General features: G+C 45.3%; 1 protein-coding gene and 1 non-coding gene across 12 annotated transcripts in view; one reads left to right on the forward strand and one right to left on the reverse strand.

The window, feature by feature from the left end:
* Cd44 (CD44 antigen) overlaps window positions 1-17,162 on the reverse strand; it is a 90,529-nt gene extending 73,367 nt beyond the window's left edge. For 6 of the 11 annotated variants that reach the window (NM_001039151.1, NM_001177787.1, NM_001177786.1 and 3 more), the window contains exon 1: window positions 16,761-17,158. In NM_001039151.1, the coding sequence (NP_001034240.1) occupies window positions 16,761-16,839 (79 nt within the window). In that variant the 5' untranslated portion in view covers window positions 16,840-17,158. Of the gene's footprint in view, window positions 1-16,760 lie in introns of all 11 variants that reach the window. The other 5 variants (XM_006498649.2, XM_006498647.2, XM_006498645.2 and 2 more) reach the window with 1 other exon arrangement.
* Gm23731 lies at window positions 13,453-13,559 on the forward strand. Its single transcript, XR_003954262.1, has one exon. It is a non-coding gene; the product is annotated as a U6 spliceosomal RNA (small nuclear RNA).
* Window positions 17,163-18,750: the final 1,588 nt, after the last annotated feature.

Below are 18,750 nucleotides of genomic sequence, written 5' to 3' on the forward strand. Positions count from 1 at the left end.
GTAAGAGCTGGGGGATGGGGATCTGTGCTCCAAAAAGACATCCTGGACATGACGTGACTGCAACACTCATTAACTCTCCGTGGCTGTGGTAACCTGCACAAGATTGGACCTGCCAACGTTTCATCGTGAATAGAGGAGACGATAATGAGGCCTCACCGCTCCCTAAGAAACTAGCAGCAGTCAGTGGTTGCTGGGAGACAGGGAGTCACTTTCTTCAGTGGTGTAGCCACTGATAAGGGGCTGGTGTCCCAGGAAATAGCTTCCCCACCATGCTCATGGGAGCAACTATAACTAAAGCCAGTCACTCACACACAAAAACAGACTTGAGGGCAAGAAGCGGACCCATGGGGAAGAAGAAAGGCTTTGGCTAAAGACCAAATTAAAGAAGAGACTAGGGGGTGGGGAGGAGTGACTCAAAATCTTAATATGCATGTATGAAATGGCCAATGATTTTTTGTAAATCCTGAAGGCCTCTCCCTCTCTCAGGATGTTAGACTGCTGAGCTAAATGCACTGGGGCAGGGGATTAGACCACAAAACAAAACAAAACCCCCATCTTGTCCTCAGATTTATCAAAAGGTTAATATATTGAACACTTGAACTTTGAACTCAAAGGAACTAGAAGGAAGGGCTCTTCCCACCTGTGACAGACAATATTAGTATACGATTCAGTAGTCAATTCCAGACTCCCTAAAGCTAAATCAGCCCCCAAGGAGCTAATATGGTATGAAGGTACACACATGGGTTCTGAAGCTATCATCTAGGAGTCAAATCCTCAGAGTACACTAATTAGCTCTGACCTTGACTTGAAGTGAACTTGGGAGAAAAAAAAATCATTAAAACTTCACTACGGTTAGGGAAAAAAGAGTATAATAATGCTAACCACGAAGTTAATGTGAATACTGGATTAGATAATGGAGCTGAAAACACTTCATACACATTAAAACACTCCAGTGGAAAAATGTAATAGAAAGGGGAAGCTGGCCATCTCCCTTGGGGGTCATCATCTCAGAACTTACAGGAAGAGATGCTCATCCAAGGTCAGGGTAATTCTTTTTTAATGGATCACTGCAGAGAAGTGGTCCTCATGTATGGGGAAGCTCCAGCTGTGTGGAGATGGGCTGCAAGTCATGAGTTTCCAGTAATAAAGTGCTCAAGCAAGCGAAAGAGGAGTCCAGGAGCTATCTCGTATAAATTAATACAAGTTTAAGGTTGTGTCTCAATGTTTTATTCCCTTTTCTGGAAGAAATGAAAAGATATGTTTATAGCTATTGGAACTGAGAAAAGACATAGATAGACCAAGGAGGTTCAAATTGTAATGAGTCTCAAAAAGCCTGGCCATGAAGGGCAGCTTCTCAGAAAAAGCTGGAGGGTGTGGCTCAGAGAAATTGGAAGTTTTGGCTTTGCCACATACTGAGTCTTAAACTGTAGTTCTACCATATCGATTGATACTTTCTGTGACCTTATACATCATAGCAGACGTTGTGACCATGGCAATATAGATCTAACTGAACTTAAATTTGCACAGAAATCTAGAACCTGTTCTGGAGAGGAGAGGACCACACTTCCATCTCCAATGGGTAGATCATGCTTGGCTTAAATCCAAACTGTGGTCTGAGTTCTCCTTGCCAGTCATGTGGTCCTATTGGTCCCATGAAAGAAAAGAGAAATCAATCAAAGACCCCAAGAAAGCCTCCTCTCCATTTTAAAAGAGGTGCTTATGAATAAAGCATCCCTTCTGCTGATTGGTACTGACAGAGTTTTCATGCATGGAGCTGTGGATGCCAGATGGCCAACATGAGGAAGACTTGTTGGGAGATAATGAGAATAGCAGGGTGCAAAGTTAGAAAAAGAGAGCCATGTGTCTTGGCAATATCACTGAGATACTAAAACTACGCTACCCTCACATTTCTTACTGTGGGAGGAGTTATTTCGACGGAGTTGATTGCTCTATTGCTTAGAGATACTCAGCTGGATGACATGACAAGTGTGAGCCCAGATGCAGGTGATGGATAGCAAGCTTGTGGTTTGCTGCCTCAAAGGGTTGTATCTTCTGGTGGGATGTAATATTTGTATCTCCATCCCTATCTCACCTACCCAAGGAAGTACAAGAAGATGAGAAGGATGCTATCACCATGATGGAGCAGACACCCTTCACTTTTCTCTCTTGTATCAGACACGGTTGCCGACAATAGATCATGTGGGGCAGTCTCTGCCTATACCATTTGGTAAACATTTTTTTCTATCATCTCCTGCATTTGACTTTGAATGTTTGTTTTCTCACCACATCCGTAGCACTAGTCTGAAAGAATCTACTTTCATCATCTTCAGAGTCAGCAATTATCTTAAAGATAAAGCAGTGAAGTCCCTGAAGCCAAATAGATTGACATTCATATCCCAGAGTGCATAGCTGCTCATCTTGTCTGAGCCCAAAGGATGTACCTGCATGACCACAGGAAGTCAGTCCACAAGCTACTTCAAACATAGATGCTATCAAACCCTAGGTCCAAGCTGAAAGTTTTAATCCTACACAGAGGCTTAATATCACAACCTGAGAATACACTATAAATTTTCCCCAGTGCTGCTCCGTGTGGCATCTTCTGTTTCTCCAGAATTTGCCTTCTTTTGCCACTCCAACAATGTTCCACAAAGCTCTAGTAACTTCATAGATTCCCATGAGTCTCATCTACCACTATCAACTACGAAGCAGATATGACTGTCAACTAACTTCAATATTTGGAGAACTTACATTACTTCCTCTTTTATAGAACCCAAGAGTGAGGTAGTCAAAGGGGGCCTAGATTTGCTTAATATTTCTATGGGTATGGGGCCATAGCCACTAGACTGTATTTTTCACATAGAGCTGATGGGGTTCTGAGAAATCCAACAAAAAAAGGACCTCAAAGAACAGGGGATGCTACACATACAGGTGATGCTGGTCACCTTATGGGGCTCAAGAGGCTTAGAACAGATGGGAATCCCCTTACTCTGTGCCTTCATAAGATTGTGGGTGTCTCTTTCATAACACAGGACATGTGTATTCAAATAAGGGATCGCTTTTTGTTTAGTGTCTATCTCCCAGACACGCTGTTGATGCCAGGAAGCACCAATGAGACTGTGCTTCACATCGCAAGTTACATCATCAGTGTCTAGCAGACACGATTTATCATGTACACATCTTGTTGACTCAATCCATGAAGCACATGACCATTGACGCCACTCAGAATCCCAAAGGCCAGTCTAGGTTGCTCTGGACCTTTTGTTCCGGTTGCCCCATAAGGCAAAAATGATCCAAAGAACACCAAATAAGACATGCAAGAAAATGAACAGCTCTAGTGCAGCAATGGCCCTTAAAGAATGTAATTACCTATACATTCTGCATTGTGCCACTAATGCACTGCTCCTTTAGTTCCATCCCTTTTTATATTCAAGGCCTTCTTAGAGTGGTAATTCAGTGCTTAGTGATTTATCCTCTACTATTTCAAAGAAGGAAAATGGAAAAAGGCTTGTCTAGGAGTCAGAAAACCTGGGTATATAGCCAGTAAGTTGTGTGACCTTGGGCAGTCACTTGAAGCCTTGAAGTTTCAATAGGATGTCCAATAAGGACAAGTGTGCTATATACTTTCCAAGTCTTCTTTCTGACTTGGTAGCCTCTTTGGATTGTAGTGCCAAGGCCATTGTAACTTCTCTCTTAGGCTCTTTCTTTTCTTTCTTCATTTCTCCATTTTATGAGCCATATTATGGTGCTGCTGTGGGTATCCAGTTCAGCTTGCATGTTTCAAGCTTTCAGCACTAGATAGCCTTCCTACCTGTCTCCAGTGTTGTGATTGAGCTATCCCACCAAAAGTATCGAGACCCACCTGTGCAGAACACCTCAGTCCCCTGTCAGCCCGAACATATTCACACGCTTCAGGAAATGGCACAACCAAAAAGAAGCCTGGGCCAATATGAAGCCCTCCTAGATAAGAAGGGGTTTGGAAGCTCTGAGAAGATTGGTGAGCATTCCAAAGAATATGGTTTCAATGATTGGGGTCAACCAGCAATAGGAGACACAGATAAAGGTGAAAGTTAGCTCAGGTAATAATAGCACCTTGTAGTTTTATTCATGTGCTTCAGCCTGACCAGGGAAGGGGTGGGGGGTGACAAAACAAACTCACTTTCACACCAGCAAGCCAAGGTGCAGAGGTCAAGAGGAGGCAGAGGGATTATTATCCTAGGTGGTTCACACAGTATATCGAAGCATTAGATAGATAAAGCCAATAGCCCAAGGTCACACAATTAGGCTTTCACTGGTTGGGAATTAGAGCAGAATGTCCTAATCTTACCCAGGGGCTATTTCTAGTAGACTCTCCATGGAGCCTTTTGTTTATACTTCAGCTCTATCTTATCTTGCCTTCCTAGGTAGTGAGCCTACTTTTTCCCTTGGGGACAAGTAGGGAAATTTGAGTGGTTCAGAGTGCCTGGCTAGCTTGAGCTTAGAATTCAGCTTTCTGGACTTGGATGCTCTGAGCCGAGCCAGTCTGTGGAATGTTGTTGCTGTTTTACATTTGAGAAGCCTAGAAGAGAGCCCAGTGGCAGCTGAGAATGCAAAGGCTCTAGGGGCTGATAAAACTTGTAATTAACATGCAAGTACAACCCTTTCATCTTCAAAGGCTTTCTTCCCATTAGCTAGTTCTTTCTCCTATCACCCTCGTGGGTGAGGCTTCCCTTCTTCTTCTTCTTCTTCTTCTTCTTCTTCTTCTTCTTCTTCTTCTTCTTCTTCTTCTTCTTCTTCTTCTTCTTTTTCTTTTTCTTTTCTTTTCTTTTTTTTTTGTCTTCTCAGTTTGCAGATGAAGCGATGAGAAGAAGGGTCCCTTTACCAGTATGTCTGGCCTTGGTTCAAACAGGAGATTCCTGGCTCCAAGAAACTAACTTGACATGGGGTGATGGGAAAACAGAACAAGCATGAATCAGAAGAGGAGGCACGCGTGACTGAACCTGTCCTCTGGGTAAAAGACTATTTTTATACTGTGCTGGATGCCGGGTGGGGTGGAGAGGATGGCTCCTTATCTAGATGCAAGGATGGCTAAACTTCCAGAGGATTCTACAGATGACTTTCAGAAACATAACATAGAGAAGTTTGGTGCTCCGGTATGGTGTCATTGGTGTGACAGGAGGGAGCCAAATGCTCAAAAATATTTTGTCCATGGCAGACATCACGAATGGATCACAGCAGTCTTTGCATAAGATTAAGCTTTTTAACACAGCACCCCAAAAAGCCTCTGTTGATCAGCAATAAATGCCACAGGAGCAGGATGTCACAGGACTTGTTTGGGAGTCACCTGAATTGTCACTCTCCAAACAAGGTAAAAGTTTTAAAGTTCTCACCGCCGCATTGGCGCTCACATTGTTCCAGATTCTGTTAGCACTACCTGACAGGATTGGGGGCTTCCTCTGAGCCTCTGAGGGAGAATTGGACCCTATAGACAATGTCATTTTTATTCTGTCACCTGGAATCTGTTGCAACCATCTCTTCAACATGAACTGTCTTATGTAGATAACCTTTAAGTTCAATGATGTCATACTTTTATCCACTCCTTTAAACATTTTGCTCATGACGTACCCTCTTTGTTCCCCTTCTCCTGTGTTCTTTTTTTTCCCCTCACTCAGTATAATCGTCTAACTAGATTAGAAGTTAGAGATCTTCCTACATACCAGCAGCTCAGGTCAGTATAATCGTCTAACTAGATTAGAAGTTAGAGATCTTCCTACATACCAGCAGCTCAGGAGCATGTTCTGCTTTTTCTCATCTCCACTCAGTTACACCCTGTCTTCTACGTGGTAGCTTGATAGCTTCTACTTAGAAGCTTGGTGACTTCTACTAAGTTAGTAGCTTCTAGCTACCAACCTATCACATACCCGAGAATAGCTCACAGGCATCCCTCACTTCCTTCCACCTGTCAATCACACAATTCAGTATAATAAACTGGTCAGCTTGTCACCAATTTATATCTGAGGAAACAGGAGCAATGATAAAAGAGGGACCATGTCCACAGCCAATCTGTGACCAAGACAAAGGGCTGTTTGCTGGCACTGTGGGGGCTCTCACTTTTCTCAGAGTAACACGATGTCTGTATAACTGGTTGGAAATACAGACAGCAGAACCATACTCAACAACTAAGGGCACAATTACGACACAATAGGTGAAACTATCTGGAATTTTATTTCCATCAAAGGTTGGTGGATTCCAGGTGACTATGACGTGGGGACAAGCAGAAAGGATTACAACCTGACCGAAGACCTTCAGTCACTGACTGAGGGCTGGAAGTAGACAGGGTATTCAGCCCCTGACCCCCCCTTTCAAAACCTCCTGAGTATCACAGCATTTATGATTTCTTTTTTTCTCCCACTGAGAAAGAATTTCTCTGGATTTATAGGAGAAAATTTAACAAGGATCTAGAAGTCTCTTGGTAGAAGGAGTAAACTCATCTCACTGGCCTTTAGTACAGTACCCTACTAAAGTTTTATATGTATATAACATGTTTTATATTCATGCATAATATATATCATATGTGCATATGTATTATTATCATTTTTTATGTGCATGAGTGCTTTGCCTGAATGTCCATGGCCCATGCCTGAGTTTGGTATGCTCAGAGGCCAGAAAAGAGTGTCAGGTCCTTCAGAAGTGAAACTACAGACACTTGTAAGCTAGCATACAAGTGCTGGGCATAGAACCTGAGTCCTCTGGAAGAGCAGCCAGTGCTCTTAACCAGTGAGCCGTTGCTGCAGCCAAGGTGTACATATATTATAGTGGGTGGTTTGGTTGAATACATGGATCATTTTGTAGTAACACGCTGTAAAGGCTCCTTGAAGGAGGTTGAGAAATCCAGTATGCTCATGAAACTTTAAGAATGAAAGACATAGTTTCTTCTCACAAAAGCTGTATTTTCAGACCTCCTGGGACAATACTGTTTGAATTATCATTGAAACAAGCAGTGTTTCATTTGGATTCAGCCCATGATTCCAGGCCTAGCTCCCTGCAGTGGAAGCTGTGTGGCTGAGACACATTGTTAGCTTCTCTGTCAGGACTGGGGTACACCTATCCCCTTCCAAGAAGGAGGGAGAATTTGATAGTGTACGAGGAGGGAAAGTCCTTGTCCCTAGAAATCACTTTTGCCTGCTGCTGTTTATGGAGTATAACTGGGTCTTTGTGCTTGTTTCTGGCATTAATAGCTCACTGATGACATTAAATCCACACTGAACATCACATTTTTGGTACTGTTCTATTACGATATTATAGTAGTGTTATTTTCTCCACTAAGTTTTATGAAGCATGGTTATTAGTGAACTCAGAGTGGTGAATTTATAGAACAGGAGGCCTGGACAGGACCATAGAGATCACCTAGGGTCTTGCTCTCTCCTTTTACACAGGGAGAAAATAGAGGACAGTGGTGTGGGGAGGAACTGTATAGTGAATTAGTGACAGAGAGAAACAAAACAGAGGATCATTTCTATACTGAGAGCACTTCTGTATGCTGCGGAACTTTAGAAAGCTTGAGCTGAATCTTGGTCTAGCATAAATGTCTGAGCTCACCCTGCTCATGGGTGACAGAGAGAGTAAACTAGAATCTTTCATGTTTTACAACCATGGAGTCTTCAGCACCACCCTCCCCTAAGCTCCCCCTCCCCCCTGCACCAACTGTCTTTTTACATGGAGCAGCTCCTAGATCTGCAAACCACTGATGGGACGAAATGACACTCCCTCTCTCCACCTCATCACACATTTTTAAACATAGGGACCAAAAAGCCAACACTGTGTCTCAGAATGTTGCTGAGAACAGGATTTTGATGATGGCGGGGGGGGGGGGTGTCACTATATTCAAGGTCAGCTTTTAAGATAACTGAGTCATACACATAGCCAGACCTAAAGGAAATCAAGAGGCCTACTCTATTGGACAAAATCTAATGGGCTTTTTCACCTCCTTGCCTTGCCTGACCTGTCAAACCTTAACAAAGATCCACTTAAGCTGAAGAGGGTGCCCAGAAAAAGAAACTTCAAGGAGTTTGAGATTTGCTTCAAGGAGCACGAGGGAAGAAAATGTTTTCTAGAGACCAAAAAGAAAGACAAGACAACCAGAACTTACCCAAAATATCTCGAATAGTTACTGATGGTGATTTCTTCTAAGATTAAGTCCAGAAATTTAATTCGGTTAACCATCTAAATATTTAATGAGAGCTTACTATAGTTAGGGAAATGTGCCAGTAGCTGGAGCTATGGTGTATGCAAAAATGTTCATAATGCATGGGTTTTCCACTGGGGGAGGCAGGATCTTTCATTGGCCTAGAACTTGTCAAATAGCTTGGCTGGCTGCACAGTCTTCCTATCTCCACCTCCCTGGAGTTGGGACTTACAAGTGCACACTGTCATTCCTGGGTTTTTACATGGGTGCTGAGGAGCAAATTTAGAGCCTCGTGTTTCAAGGCAAGCACTTTACCAACTGAGGCATCACCCTAAGTGAAGTTCTCACGAATGGTCAGGCAATGCAACAATAGCATGAACAACTAACTAGTGAACAGTAGAGGAGAGGAATTGGATTTAGGAATAAATAAGTGAACGTAATCTCTAAGTGAACATAACCTCTAAGGTATCATGAAAAACAGAGGATCCAACACAAGACAAGCTGCCAGAGGATTTCCTCTCCAAACCTCACCCATGCATGCATGGCCTCTGCTCTTTGGGCTTCCCTCAGTCCATGTCCTCCCTTTGCCAGTGTGGAGCCCCTACAGCTCTCTGGTAGCTACAGAAAAGAAGCAAGTAGTTCTCTTGAGGCTTCAAGTTGGAACTCATCTCTGTTAGACTCGGCTTTTTAGGCAGGGTACAGTCATCACTGGCAGCGTTTGTGCCTGACATACTTATTTGGTGCTTCTGGAACCTGCAGAGACGGGGTCAGGATTATAGTGAAATGACTGTCAAGGGCAAAGGCAAGGGCCAGGTGTGTGCACCCACTCTTTTCTCCCTCGCGTCTTAGTTCCAATGGTGGTGAATCCTTGCAAAGAGGTTTCACTAGTATCCTTTTAAAAAATGAAATAAGAAACAGTGCTGCCTCATTCATGGTTGGTGCGTGATACTTTTGGAAGGCACTGCAGACTCACTTAATAGTAAAGATATGCATGACATTGAATCAGATGGGAAATCCTGAATGAGTTCCTGCCTCCAGACTAAAGGTCTGCAGCCCTTTTACAGACTGAGTCACATGTGCCCAAGTGCTTCACCTCCTCTCTTCCTGAATAACTTGTTTCTCAGCCAGGGATGCCCAAAGAAAAGGATCTTATTGCCCAAGTGACATTTGTCTGCTGTACACCAAGCCAATTCCAGGTCACCTGGTTTGCCATAGAGCTGAGAAGAAGAGCTACCCCGGACCAAGTCCTCTTTGCCCTGGATGTAAAAGCCAACTCCTGTCTCAGTTTCCCTTTCTTCCCATCAATTCCTGTTTATAGCATGAAGACCCTGGATTCAGGGGTTTGTCAACAAATCGGAAGTACTTGGTTACTGTTTATTTGTCCCATGCCTCCTTCTGCTTTCTTTAATTACAAGTCACAGTCTTAGATGACAGAAAAACATCAGTCATTAAAGTCCACCTTTACCAAGGAGAGAAATAAAAAATGAAGCAACCATGAACAAAAACACATATCATCCCCCATTAACTTAACTCCCAAACCTCACCACAAAGTAGGAGCTAGACTCCTGATCATGTGATAAAAGAGCAGCTTCGAGGACATGATCTTTGCCCTTTTTATTTGCAAGTTCTGTACTCTCCTCTGATGCCAGGTTTTAAAATGAAAGGCAAGGAGCTAGAGAGATAGATAGCTTAGTGGCTAAGAGTGCTTGCTGTTCTTGCAGAGGCTCAGAGTTCAGTTCCCAGCACCATACGAGGTGGCTCACAGTTGCCTGTAACCCCAGATCCAGGGTATCCAACACGTACTTCTGGACCCTTTCAGGACCTGCACTCACATGAGGACCTGGTTTTAAATCTCAGTCCCCTCATTTTGCAACTATGTGGCCCTGGCCCATTTCCTTAAATTCTGTGCCTTGGTTCCCTCATATGTGGAAAGAGGGTATTAAAAGCACTGTTTTTATAAGATTGGTGCATAGTTTGGACAAGTTAGTTTATAGAAAACAAGGAGAGGGTCTGTTCTGTTTGTTATGATTATTAACATTGGTAATGGTAGCTCAGAAACCTACAGTTCGGTACTAAAAAGCAAATACAAACGGTGTAAGAGCTCTCAAAGTGCCTTAACTTCCAGCCATTGCTGAAGGTACAGATGCTCAGAATCACTGCTCATATGACCTTTTCCTTCCACCCTGGCGTTTTGCAATTAACCTTTACTTTCAAAAGCTGAAGACTTGAGGAAGGTTCTTGGGACCTGAGTTTTGCAAATCATATCCTTGGTGACTCAAGCCCTCCCCACCCACTGTGAGTCTGTCTGCCCACACTTGCACAAAGGAGGGACACTTGCACCAGGCGGGCACACCCAGGCAGCTGGGGCACCCCAACCTCATGGAGTTCTGGCTCTGTGAGTCTAGCCCCCATAACAGTATCCCCAAATCCTGTGTTTGGCAGTCTCTGAGCACTGGTAGACAAGCGATTCTAAGGAATGCAGGACCTACTCCAGGCTTGAGCAACTTCGTGCTGGGCAAGCTCATTGCAGAGGAAGCCACTGGGTGCCCTGTTAGCTGCCAGGCTTCCTGCAGATTAGGCACTAGTGGGATACAGTAGTGTCATTTTGATAGTGAGCCATAGAAGATATAAGAGTGTTCTGGGAAGTGTTCCTGCATCACTCCCTGCTGATTCCACCTGCCAGAACCAAGTGTGATTCAGAGGGTCTGTGAGTCTCTGATTCAAGGACTCCTAGTGTCAGACCAGCAGCTCTCAGAGCAAACTGCTGCTGGACAGTGATTCATTTTGAGGTTTAAGTGTGAGTTTGGTGTCATCAACCCATTCCCAGCCATCCACTAACCCTCTCCTTAGACCCACCCCGTAGCCAGCAGCCACCAAAAGCACAGAGAGACAACCTCTCTGCTTGGGAAGAGGACATAGAAGCCCCTGTATAAGCAGTTGGCCAGCCAAACCTTCTCCACACACTGTGGAGAATGTCAACACTCTCAGCGTGCTGTCATACACAAGCATATTTGCACACTTAGTGTGTCAGCTAGCCTGCCTTTATACATGAAAATTCTTATTTCTCTATTTCAGACACTCTTTTCAGTCCAACATTTCTGGTCGTCATTGTGGATCTGCACTGGGATCTGGGACCATAAAAGTGAGTGAGATCTAATCCTTGATTAGATGGAATCCCTCAGGATATCCCACGAGGCTGCAGAAGGCAGGTAGCAGAAACATCTTTTCCATTTCTCACTATCGGTCCTGGCTCCCCAAATCCTTACTGGCCAGTTTGGAGCTAGGATGGGCTTTTTGGTTTTGTTTGGTTTGATTTTGGTTTTTGTTCTTCTTGTGGTTGTTTGCTTTTAGGTTTTGGTTTACTTGTTTGTTTCCCCAGTGACGGAGGTTGAAGCCAGGACTTCATGCATGCTAGGTAAACACTCTGTCACTGAGTTTCAGTGAAGTATATGTTTAACAAAAATGTGAGACCACTAAGTGAATGAAAATCTGGGCTCAAATGTAAGGCCCTCCTCAAAAAACCGCTTGTGTCCTCGTTCAAGCAGAGGCACAAAGTAAACCGAGTCATCAGCTTCTGGTACAAACCCCAAGAATCGCTCTCTGAAGGAGAGAAGAGTCCCTTTAAAAACTCTGCGGGGCCAAGACACAGCTGCCACCTGCTTCAGCTCACACTTTCACAAGAGTCATTTCCCACGAACGCTCTGGTTAGAGTTGCTCAAATGGAGGTCCTCATGAAACACTAATGTAACTCATACCTTGTCGGCAAGCAACCCCAGGGCAGGCTGTTGGGGAAGCCATCCCCCAGCCCTGCCACACACACATGCCTCCTGTTTTTTTAGTGGAACTGAGTCTATCTGGTTGGGTAGCCACTTGCTTCTAGAGGTTCTCAGTGGATTTTGGTTCAAGAGCTGTAACTTCTCTAGAAAGCCCTGTCAACCCACTGCCTGGGATTTCAAGACTTCCCCTCAAATGGGGTGAGTATATTTAACCATCTAAAGAGTATATAACAGCAGTTCTCTATGGGTCACTGCATCCAAAATGCCTCCGAGAGCAGCACAGGAGTGTCTGTGGGACCTTTCTTAATTTGCAGGCAAGGGGTATTGCCCTGACTTGTCTCTTAGGTAAGGAGCAGCCTCTCCCTTTTTGCCAAGCCTAGAAATGAGAGCATGTCTAAAAGGGCAGCTGGACTCTGATAAGGAAATGGACTTATTTTAGCAATAAATATCTAGGTTGGCATCTCTAACAGCTGTGGCTGAGTCCTGGGAAAGATGGGACAGAGGAGGGCAAGGCAGGGCAGCCAGGAGCCTACAGCCTTCTGGAGGGAGGCAAGAGAGAGAGGCTATTCGTGATCACTCTGCTGAGTACAGCAGGCAGGAACAGTGAGAGACCACCGGCTACTTCCAGAATCCTCCAAAGGTAGTGATGGGGTGATGGTAGATGATGGGGCACCTCAACTCTACTCCTGTGTCCTTGGATCCTTGATTTCATTATCGAGAAAACGGTGCTAGGAGAATCTCAATGTGTGAGACCACTGCAAAGCCATGCAACAAAAAACAAACAACTACTGTTGACTGAATTTGAGCAGTGAGTGGCACTTCTTACGGGTTTTGGATACTGGGTGGCATTAGCAATATGCTAGGATTTTAAAATTATGGTCCTTCTGGGATAGGGACTCCAAAAAAAGACCAACAGAGTCAGCTAACCTGTACCCCTGGAGGCTCCCAGAGACTGAACCACCAACCAGAAAATATGGGCTGGATTTCCACATATGTAGCAGATGTGTACATGTGTGTTCAAAAACAACTGGAGCAGGGGCAATCCCTGAATCTGCTGTCTGCCTGTGGATCCCATTCCCCTAACTGGGCAGCCTTATCTGGCCTCAGTGGGAAAGGATGTACCTAGTACTGCAGTAACTTGATGTGCTAGGGTGAGTTCGTACCCAGGGGGACCTTCCCCTTCTCAGAGAAGGAGGAAGGGGTATGGGGGAGGAAGTATGTGAGGGGAGACTGGGAGGAGAAAGGATGCTGCAATCGGGATATAAAGTGAATAAATTAATGAATGAATATAAATAAACAAATAGATAAATAAATGAAAAATAGGGTACTTCTAATTTTTCAGTAATGCTCAAGAGTCATATGAAACAAGAAAGGTTTGTCTTGGGTACCATTTTTCTTTAGGGTAAGATATGGTGATCATAATTCTTAAACTCAAACTGAATATATTGAGCCATAAAATACAAAACTGTGATGAGTGTGTAGGTAGCACTGAAAGTGTTAAAAATGTTATACCACGTGCTCGCTTCGGCAACACATATACTAAAATTGGAAAGATACAGAGAAGATTAGCATGGCCACTGCGCAAGGATGACACGCAAATTCGTGAAGCGTTCCATATTTTTCACAGAAGTTGATGCTCACAGTCAGCTATTGGATGGATCGCAGGGCTCCCAATGGAGGAGCTAGAGAAAGTACCCAAGGAGCTAAAGGGATCTGCAACCCTATAGGTGGAACAACATTATGAACTAACCAGTACTCTGAAGCTCTTGACTCTAGCTGCATATGTATCAAAAGATGGCCTAGTCGGCCATCACTGGAAAGAGAGGCCCATTGGACTTGCAAATTTTATATGCCCCAGTACAGGGGAACGCCAGGGCCAAAGAGTGGGAGTGGGTGGGGAGGGGAGTTGGAGGGGGGAGGGTATGGGGAACTTTTGGGATAGCATTGGAAATGTAAATGAGGAAAATACCTAATAAAAATATTTTTTAAAAATGTTATGCCACACCCCAGATTGACCGCACCTTCCTCCTCACCACTTCAGGTGAAACACTGGGGCTCCCACAGTACTCCAGAGACTTCAGTATTTCAAAGATGTCCTCACACCCTAACGGAACAGGCAACTCACCAATCCCTGTCTCCCATGGTCTGCTTCCTCTGGGGGAAAAGAAGGGTTGGTTTTTTTTCCTTAGTGATCTTTAAAGTTCCCATTTTTGAGTCTGTGACAGTGAATCAGGAAACTTTTAGGGAATGAATGGAAGGAGATCTGTCATAGACTAGGAATTTTGTGTGGTCCAGCATCCCCTCCTGCGTAAGGGGAAGTTGGCAGAAAATAGAATTTTTTTTTTTCTCCTCAGCTGCCAGAGTCTCCCAACACATTAACTCCTCACTGTATTTTAGAAGGAAATAGATGTTCTGTGTGTACCCGGGAGTAACTGAGTGAATGGAGATACTTCAGCAAGGACAGGGCTTGCTTCCTTACTTCTTCACCTGGGAAGGCCTAGCCTACACTCTAACTGCCAATGCTCAGAGGAAGCAGAACGGTGCCTGCTGTCCCCAAGTCCCAAGACTCCCAGATGAACCCCATCTTCCTCAACAATAGAGGTACAGTTTCCTAACCACGATCTTTGGAAAGGGAGAGGAGAGATGCAAGTGGACACTTGTCCCCTCTGCCTTTGGTCTAGGGCCACTTTCTTCCCTTGGGGGAGAAGTTGCTTTAGGCCTCCACCACTTCTCTACCGTTTGACTGCCAGCACAGTGATGGATGCTTCCTCCTCTTACGCCACCCCTCCCCAACGCCCCTCCACCTCCATTCCCCACCCTCCCCACCCTCAGCCCCACCACCAGCAACTTTGCTGGTCTCAGTGCTTCCTCATCATCTTCCCAAACCAGTCACTCCCAGAATGGGGCAACCATGATGCCTCTCTTCTCCCTCCCCTTTCTCTTTCACACACATCCTGTGCTAAGTCACATCTCATTTCAGAGTCTCAGTTCCTTCATCGGCTTTACAAGGGCGTGAAAGCCAGGGTCCATGGAGCTGCTGCTACTGGCACCAGCTCTACTTGTCCTGGAGCCACACTGTACAACAAGAAGGTAGAAACCCCAAGGCAGAAGAGAGCCTGCTGGCCTCAGAACCTGACTCCAGGGGGGGTTGGAAGGGCAACAGGTATCTGGGAGTAGACCTTTTAGAATAGCCGGGAGACAGGCCAGGAAAATGTGGGAGTTCGGCTCCTCAGCCCCAACAAAGGTGGGAGCAGTGTGCCAACCTTCCTCCTGTCCTCTGAGGTCAGGTCCAGGCTCTCTCTGTCCTTCCCTCATCCATCCTGAATGTTTCTGCCTTCCAATGGATCCTAGGAGCTCTGGCTCCCTATGGGAGCCTCCACTGCAGCCTCTGCTGGCTAGACTGTTACTGTCCCTGAAGGTCTTTTCAACTTTGTCTAGCACTTGCTTTTAGATATCCCATGGCAGTCTAAGCTAGGGAACTTAATGAACCCAAGTTCACACCCAGCCCCACTCCTTGCTGTGTGACTAGGGGAAGTCACCTAACCTCTCTGAGCCTCTGTTTCCCTACTGGTAAGGTGTTGGGGGGAGCATTTGTCACCAAATCACCATGAGGATAAAATGAGATAGCTTATGTGAATTACCTAACATAGCACAGCAAAGAACACACACACAAATGGCCAATAGTGTCCTACTGCAATTATTATTTGCATTACTTCTGCATCAGCATTCAAAATTTAACATTCAACAATGGAGGTGCGATTTTCTAATCCCAACGTACCATGTCTAAAAAGAAAAAAAAACCCAGTTTGGCACCCCTTACCCCCAGAACTGGATTTAGTAATTCTTGTTGAGAGGAACTCACTGAAGTCTGAGCTGACTTAATGACCTAGCTGGCACTTCTTCAAAGAAAATTTAACTATGCTGATGATAACCAAAGCCTTCGTGGAATTATCTGTTCATATATAGATAAAGGAGGGGGGACGCTTGAAAATGAGCCATACTGGATATTTGGCCCAAGCTCCTCCTCTCCACAGCCACCAAAGTCACCAACCACATTTAGATGGGATATTAGGGACTGCGCTAAAGTTCACAGGTTACCCTGATACAGGTCCCCTCCTGCTCTGAGGCTGCCAGGCAGCAAATATGAACCCTGTTGCTGTTTGACTTTGCCTAGACTGCAAGCACTGCGCGGCTGGTCGAATTATTGCTCCGGTTATGTGTCCTCCTTGGTCCATGTTGGAACCTTTAGGCCACTCAGAGCCTCACACAAACCAGTTCAAACTCCCACAAGCTAAAATAAAGCCGTTGGTGACCAAAGCTGACTTTAAGAGCCCCGAAAACTAGTCAAAGCTGGGACCCACTGTCTTCAGCTTTTCAAGGCTCCTTTCTGAAAAGCTCATTGCCCAATCTCTGGCCTGTAGCTATGTGCACACCTTGGGGAGTGCTCTACAGGTCTGTTCCAGTGTCTGCCTCTACCTGCCTAGCCACAGTTAGCCAGGCTTGGGGAGCCCTTGAGCACCAGAGCCTGTTAGTCGGGACAGAGGCTGCGGGCATCCAAGAGTACAGTTACTTTTGAGCCATGTGCTCCAGCAAGCATGGGGACCTCGCCCAAAATCTGCGGGCAACTTGCCCAGCAAACTTTCTTCTCCCTTTCTCTTTTCCTTTCACCAAAGCAGCACTTCCCAGGCGTAAACTCTTTCCAATAGCATAGCCCCAAATCCCAGCTTTGCTTTGCTAGCCCAATTCACTACAGTCCCTCCCCAGGGCGATTCAACCCAGAGGCATCCAGCTGGAGTCCTCAGGCGCGGTGGCGGGCCACTCACCGATCTGCTGATGTGGATGTGCCAGGCTCAACTGCAAGAGGCAAAGTCCCCAAGCTGTGTGCCACCAAAACTTGTCCATGGCGTGCTGGATGAAACGGAGGGATCTAGTCGCCTCTGGAAAAGGGTCGTGGGGAGAAGGGCAACGAGGGTGAATGGAACCTGTCACTGGCTGGGGGCTGCTGGGCAATGAGACCGCTTCGGAAGTTGGCTGTGGTTTTTATTCCAGGCTTTGAAAGAGTGAGTGACCTAAGAGGGAGGGAGCGCGCGAAGGACACACCCAAAGCGAGGGGGCTGTGACTAAGCAGCCAACGGAAGTTTAAAGACACACCAGCCTGCTTTCGCTACTGCCCCTGCACTCCTGCCCTGCTCTCTTGGACAGAAGAGAATGGCCGCCCCCCTCCCCCCCCCAGCCCCCGTGCGCCCACGTTCTCCAGGGCCACTCCACAGGCTTCCTACCCTGGCCCAGCCTACCAGCCTATGAGAAGCGCTGCCTGGGACAAGGAGAATGACTGAGTTCTAAGACCTCGCCCCTCTCAGTTAAATCTTCCAGTTTCTCCTTTGCCACTAAACTTGGGAACCTGGCTAGGGAAAGACTGGTTTTCCCAGGAAGCTGAGGAAGCTGGACTTATCTTAGGGAGGAACTGAAGAAAGAAAGAGGCTGAAGGGAGAGAGAGAGAGAGAGAGAGAGAGAGAGAGAGAGAGGGAGAGGGAGAGATCCATCCTAGTGGAGAGTGCTTTCCTGGCCAGGGTGGGGACTGAAAAGTGGGGAACTTGTGGGAGTGTTCTTTCCTCTTTCCCTCTGAGAGAAGTCCAAACCGCTCATCTGATCTTTGATCCGGGGAAAACCCAAGGGTGCTCAACACATTTCATTCATGCTCTCAAAATATCTACCAATTTCTTAAATCCTTCTCGGACTCACAATCCACCCATCCATTCCTCTGTCCACCCATCTTCCTTCTGCAAATGCACTAATCTAGCCATACTACACCTGCCCACCAATTCTTGTATTCGCCCACCTGCACAACTTTTCAATCCTTTTCACACCCCTCCTCAGCTCATATCTGTTCATCATATTTCCTATCCATCCCGACGCACATACATGGTTCCCGTCTCTCATTCTACCCATCCCCATATCCACTCACACATTTAACTGTTCTTTCTTGTTTACATTTTATATTCTCTTTGCTGCAAACTTTAATACATTCAAATTCCCCTTTACATCTTGATACATTTCAAAGAGGGATGCACATTTGCCATAGTCTTCAAGGGAGAAATCTCAAGGCTGAAAATCGGGGAAAATCGTATGTAAAATTGCAATTCCCTATCTTCTCTAATACCCTGCAAGTTGCAATTTGGATATCAAAAGCTCTGTTTATTTTTAATGTGAACTAAATCTGAGTGGACTTCTTGCTGAATGAGAAACACAGAAGGCATGGCCAGGGCAGGACCCGGAATGAATCATGCCAGAATTTCTGAAGGAAAATGATATTTTGGGATTTACTGAAAGAAACTGAGAAAGTGAGAGAAATGTACACAGCCACCTGTCCATCCATTTATTCATCAAGCACGTAATGAGTGCCAGAGGGTTTCAAGAGAAGCAATCCTGGTTTGGTCTAGGCACTAGCTCCCACACAAGCCAGTGGCTGCTGCAGTATAAAATATACTGCAAACTACAGCTAGGACTGGGAAGATGGCACAGTGATAAAGTGCTTGCTGCCAAGCATGGGACAAGTTAGATCCTTGGAACCCACATGGTGCCTTAGGCAAGTTGTCCTCTACCTGTCACAGGCCTGCCACATACACACAATTAATAACTGTTAAAATGATTAAAAATAATCATTTTATTTTTCAGCCAGCTTTTTCTGTGTATAGACTAAAAGTATTCGTAAGAATTGCATTTGTTCCGAGTATCTACAAGCTTTTTGCTTTTGACTATTTTGTGAACCACACAACTTAACTGCTATGTATCACATATATAATACACGACATT

The sequence above is a fragment of the Mus musculus genome, chromosome 2 (genome assembly GCF_000001635.26).
Source record: "Mus musculus strain C57BL/6J chromosome 2, GRCm38.p6 C57BL/6J".
Taxonomy (NCBI): domain Eukaryota; kingdom Metazoa; phylum Chordata; class Mammalia; order Rodentia; family Muridae; genus Mus; species Mus musculus.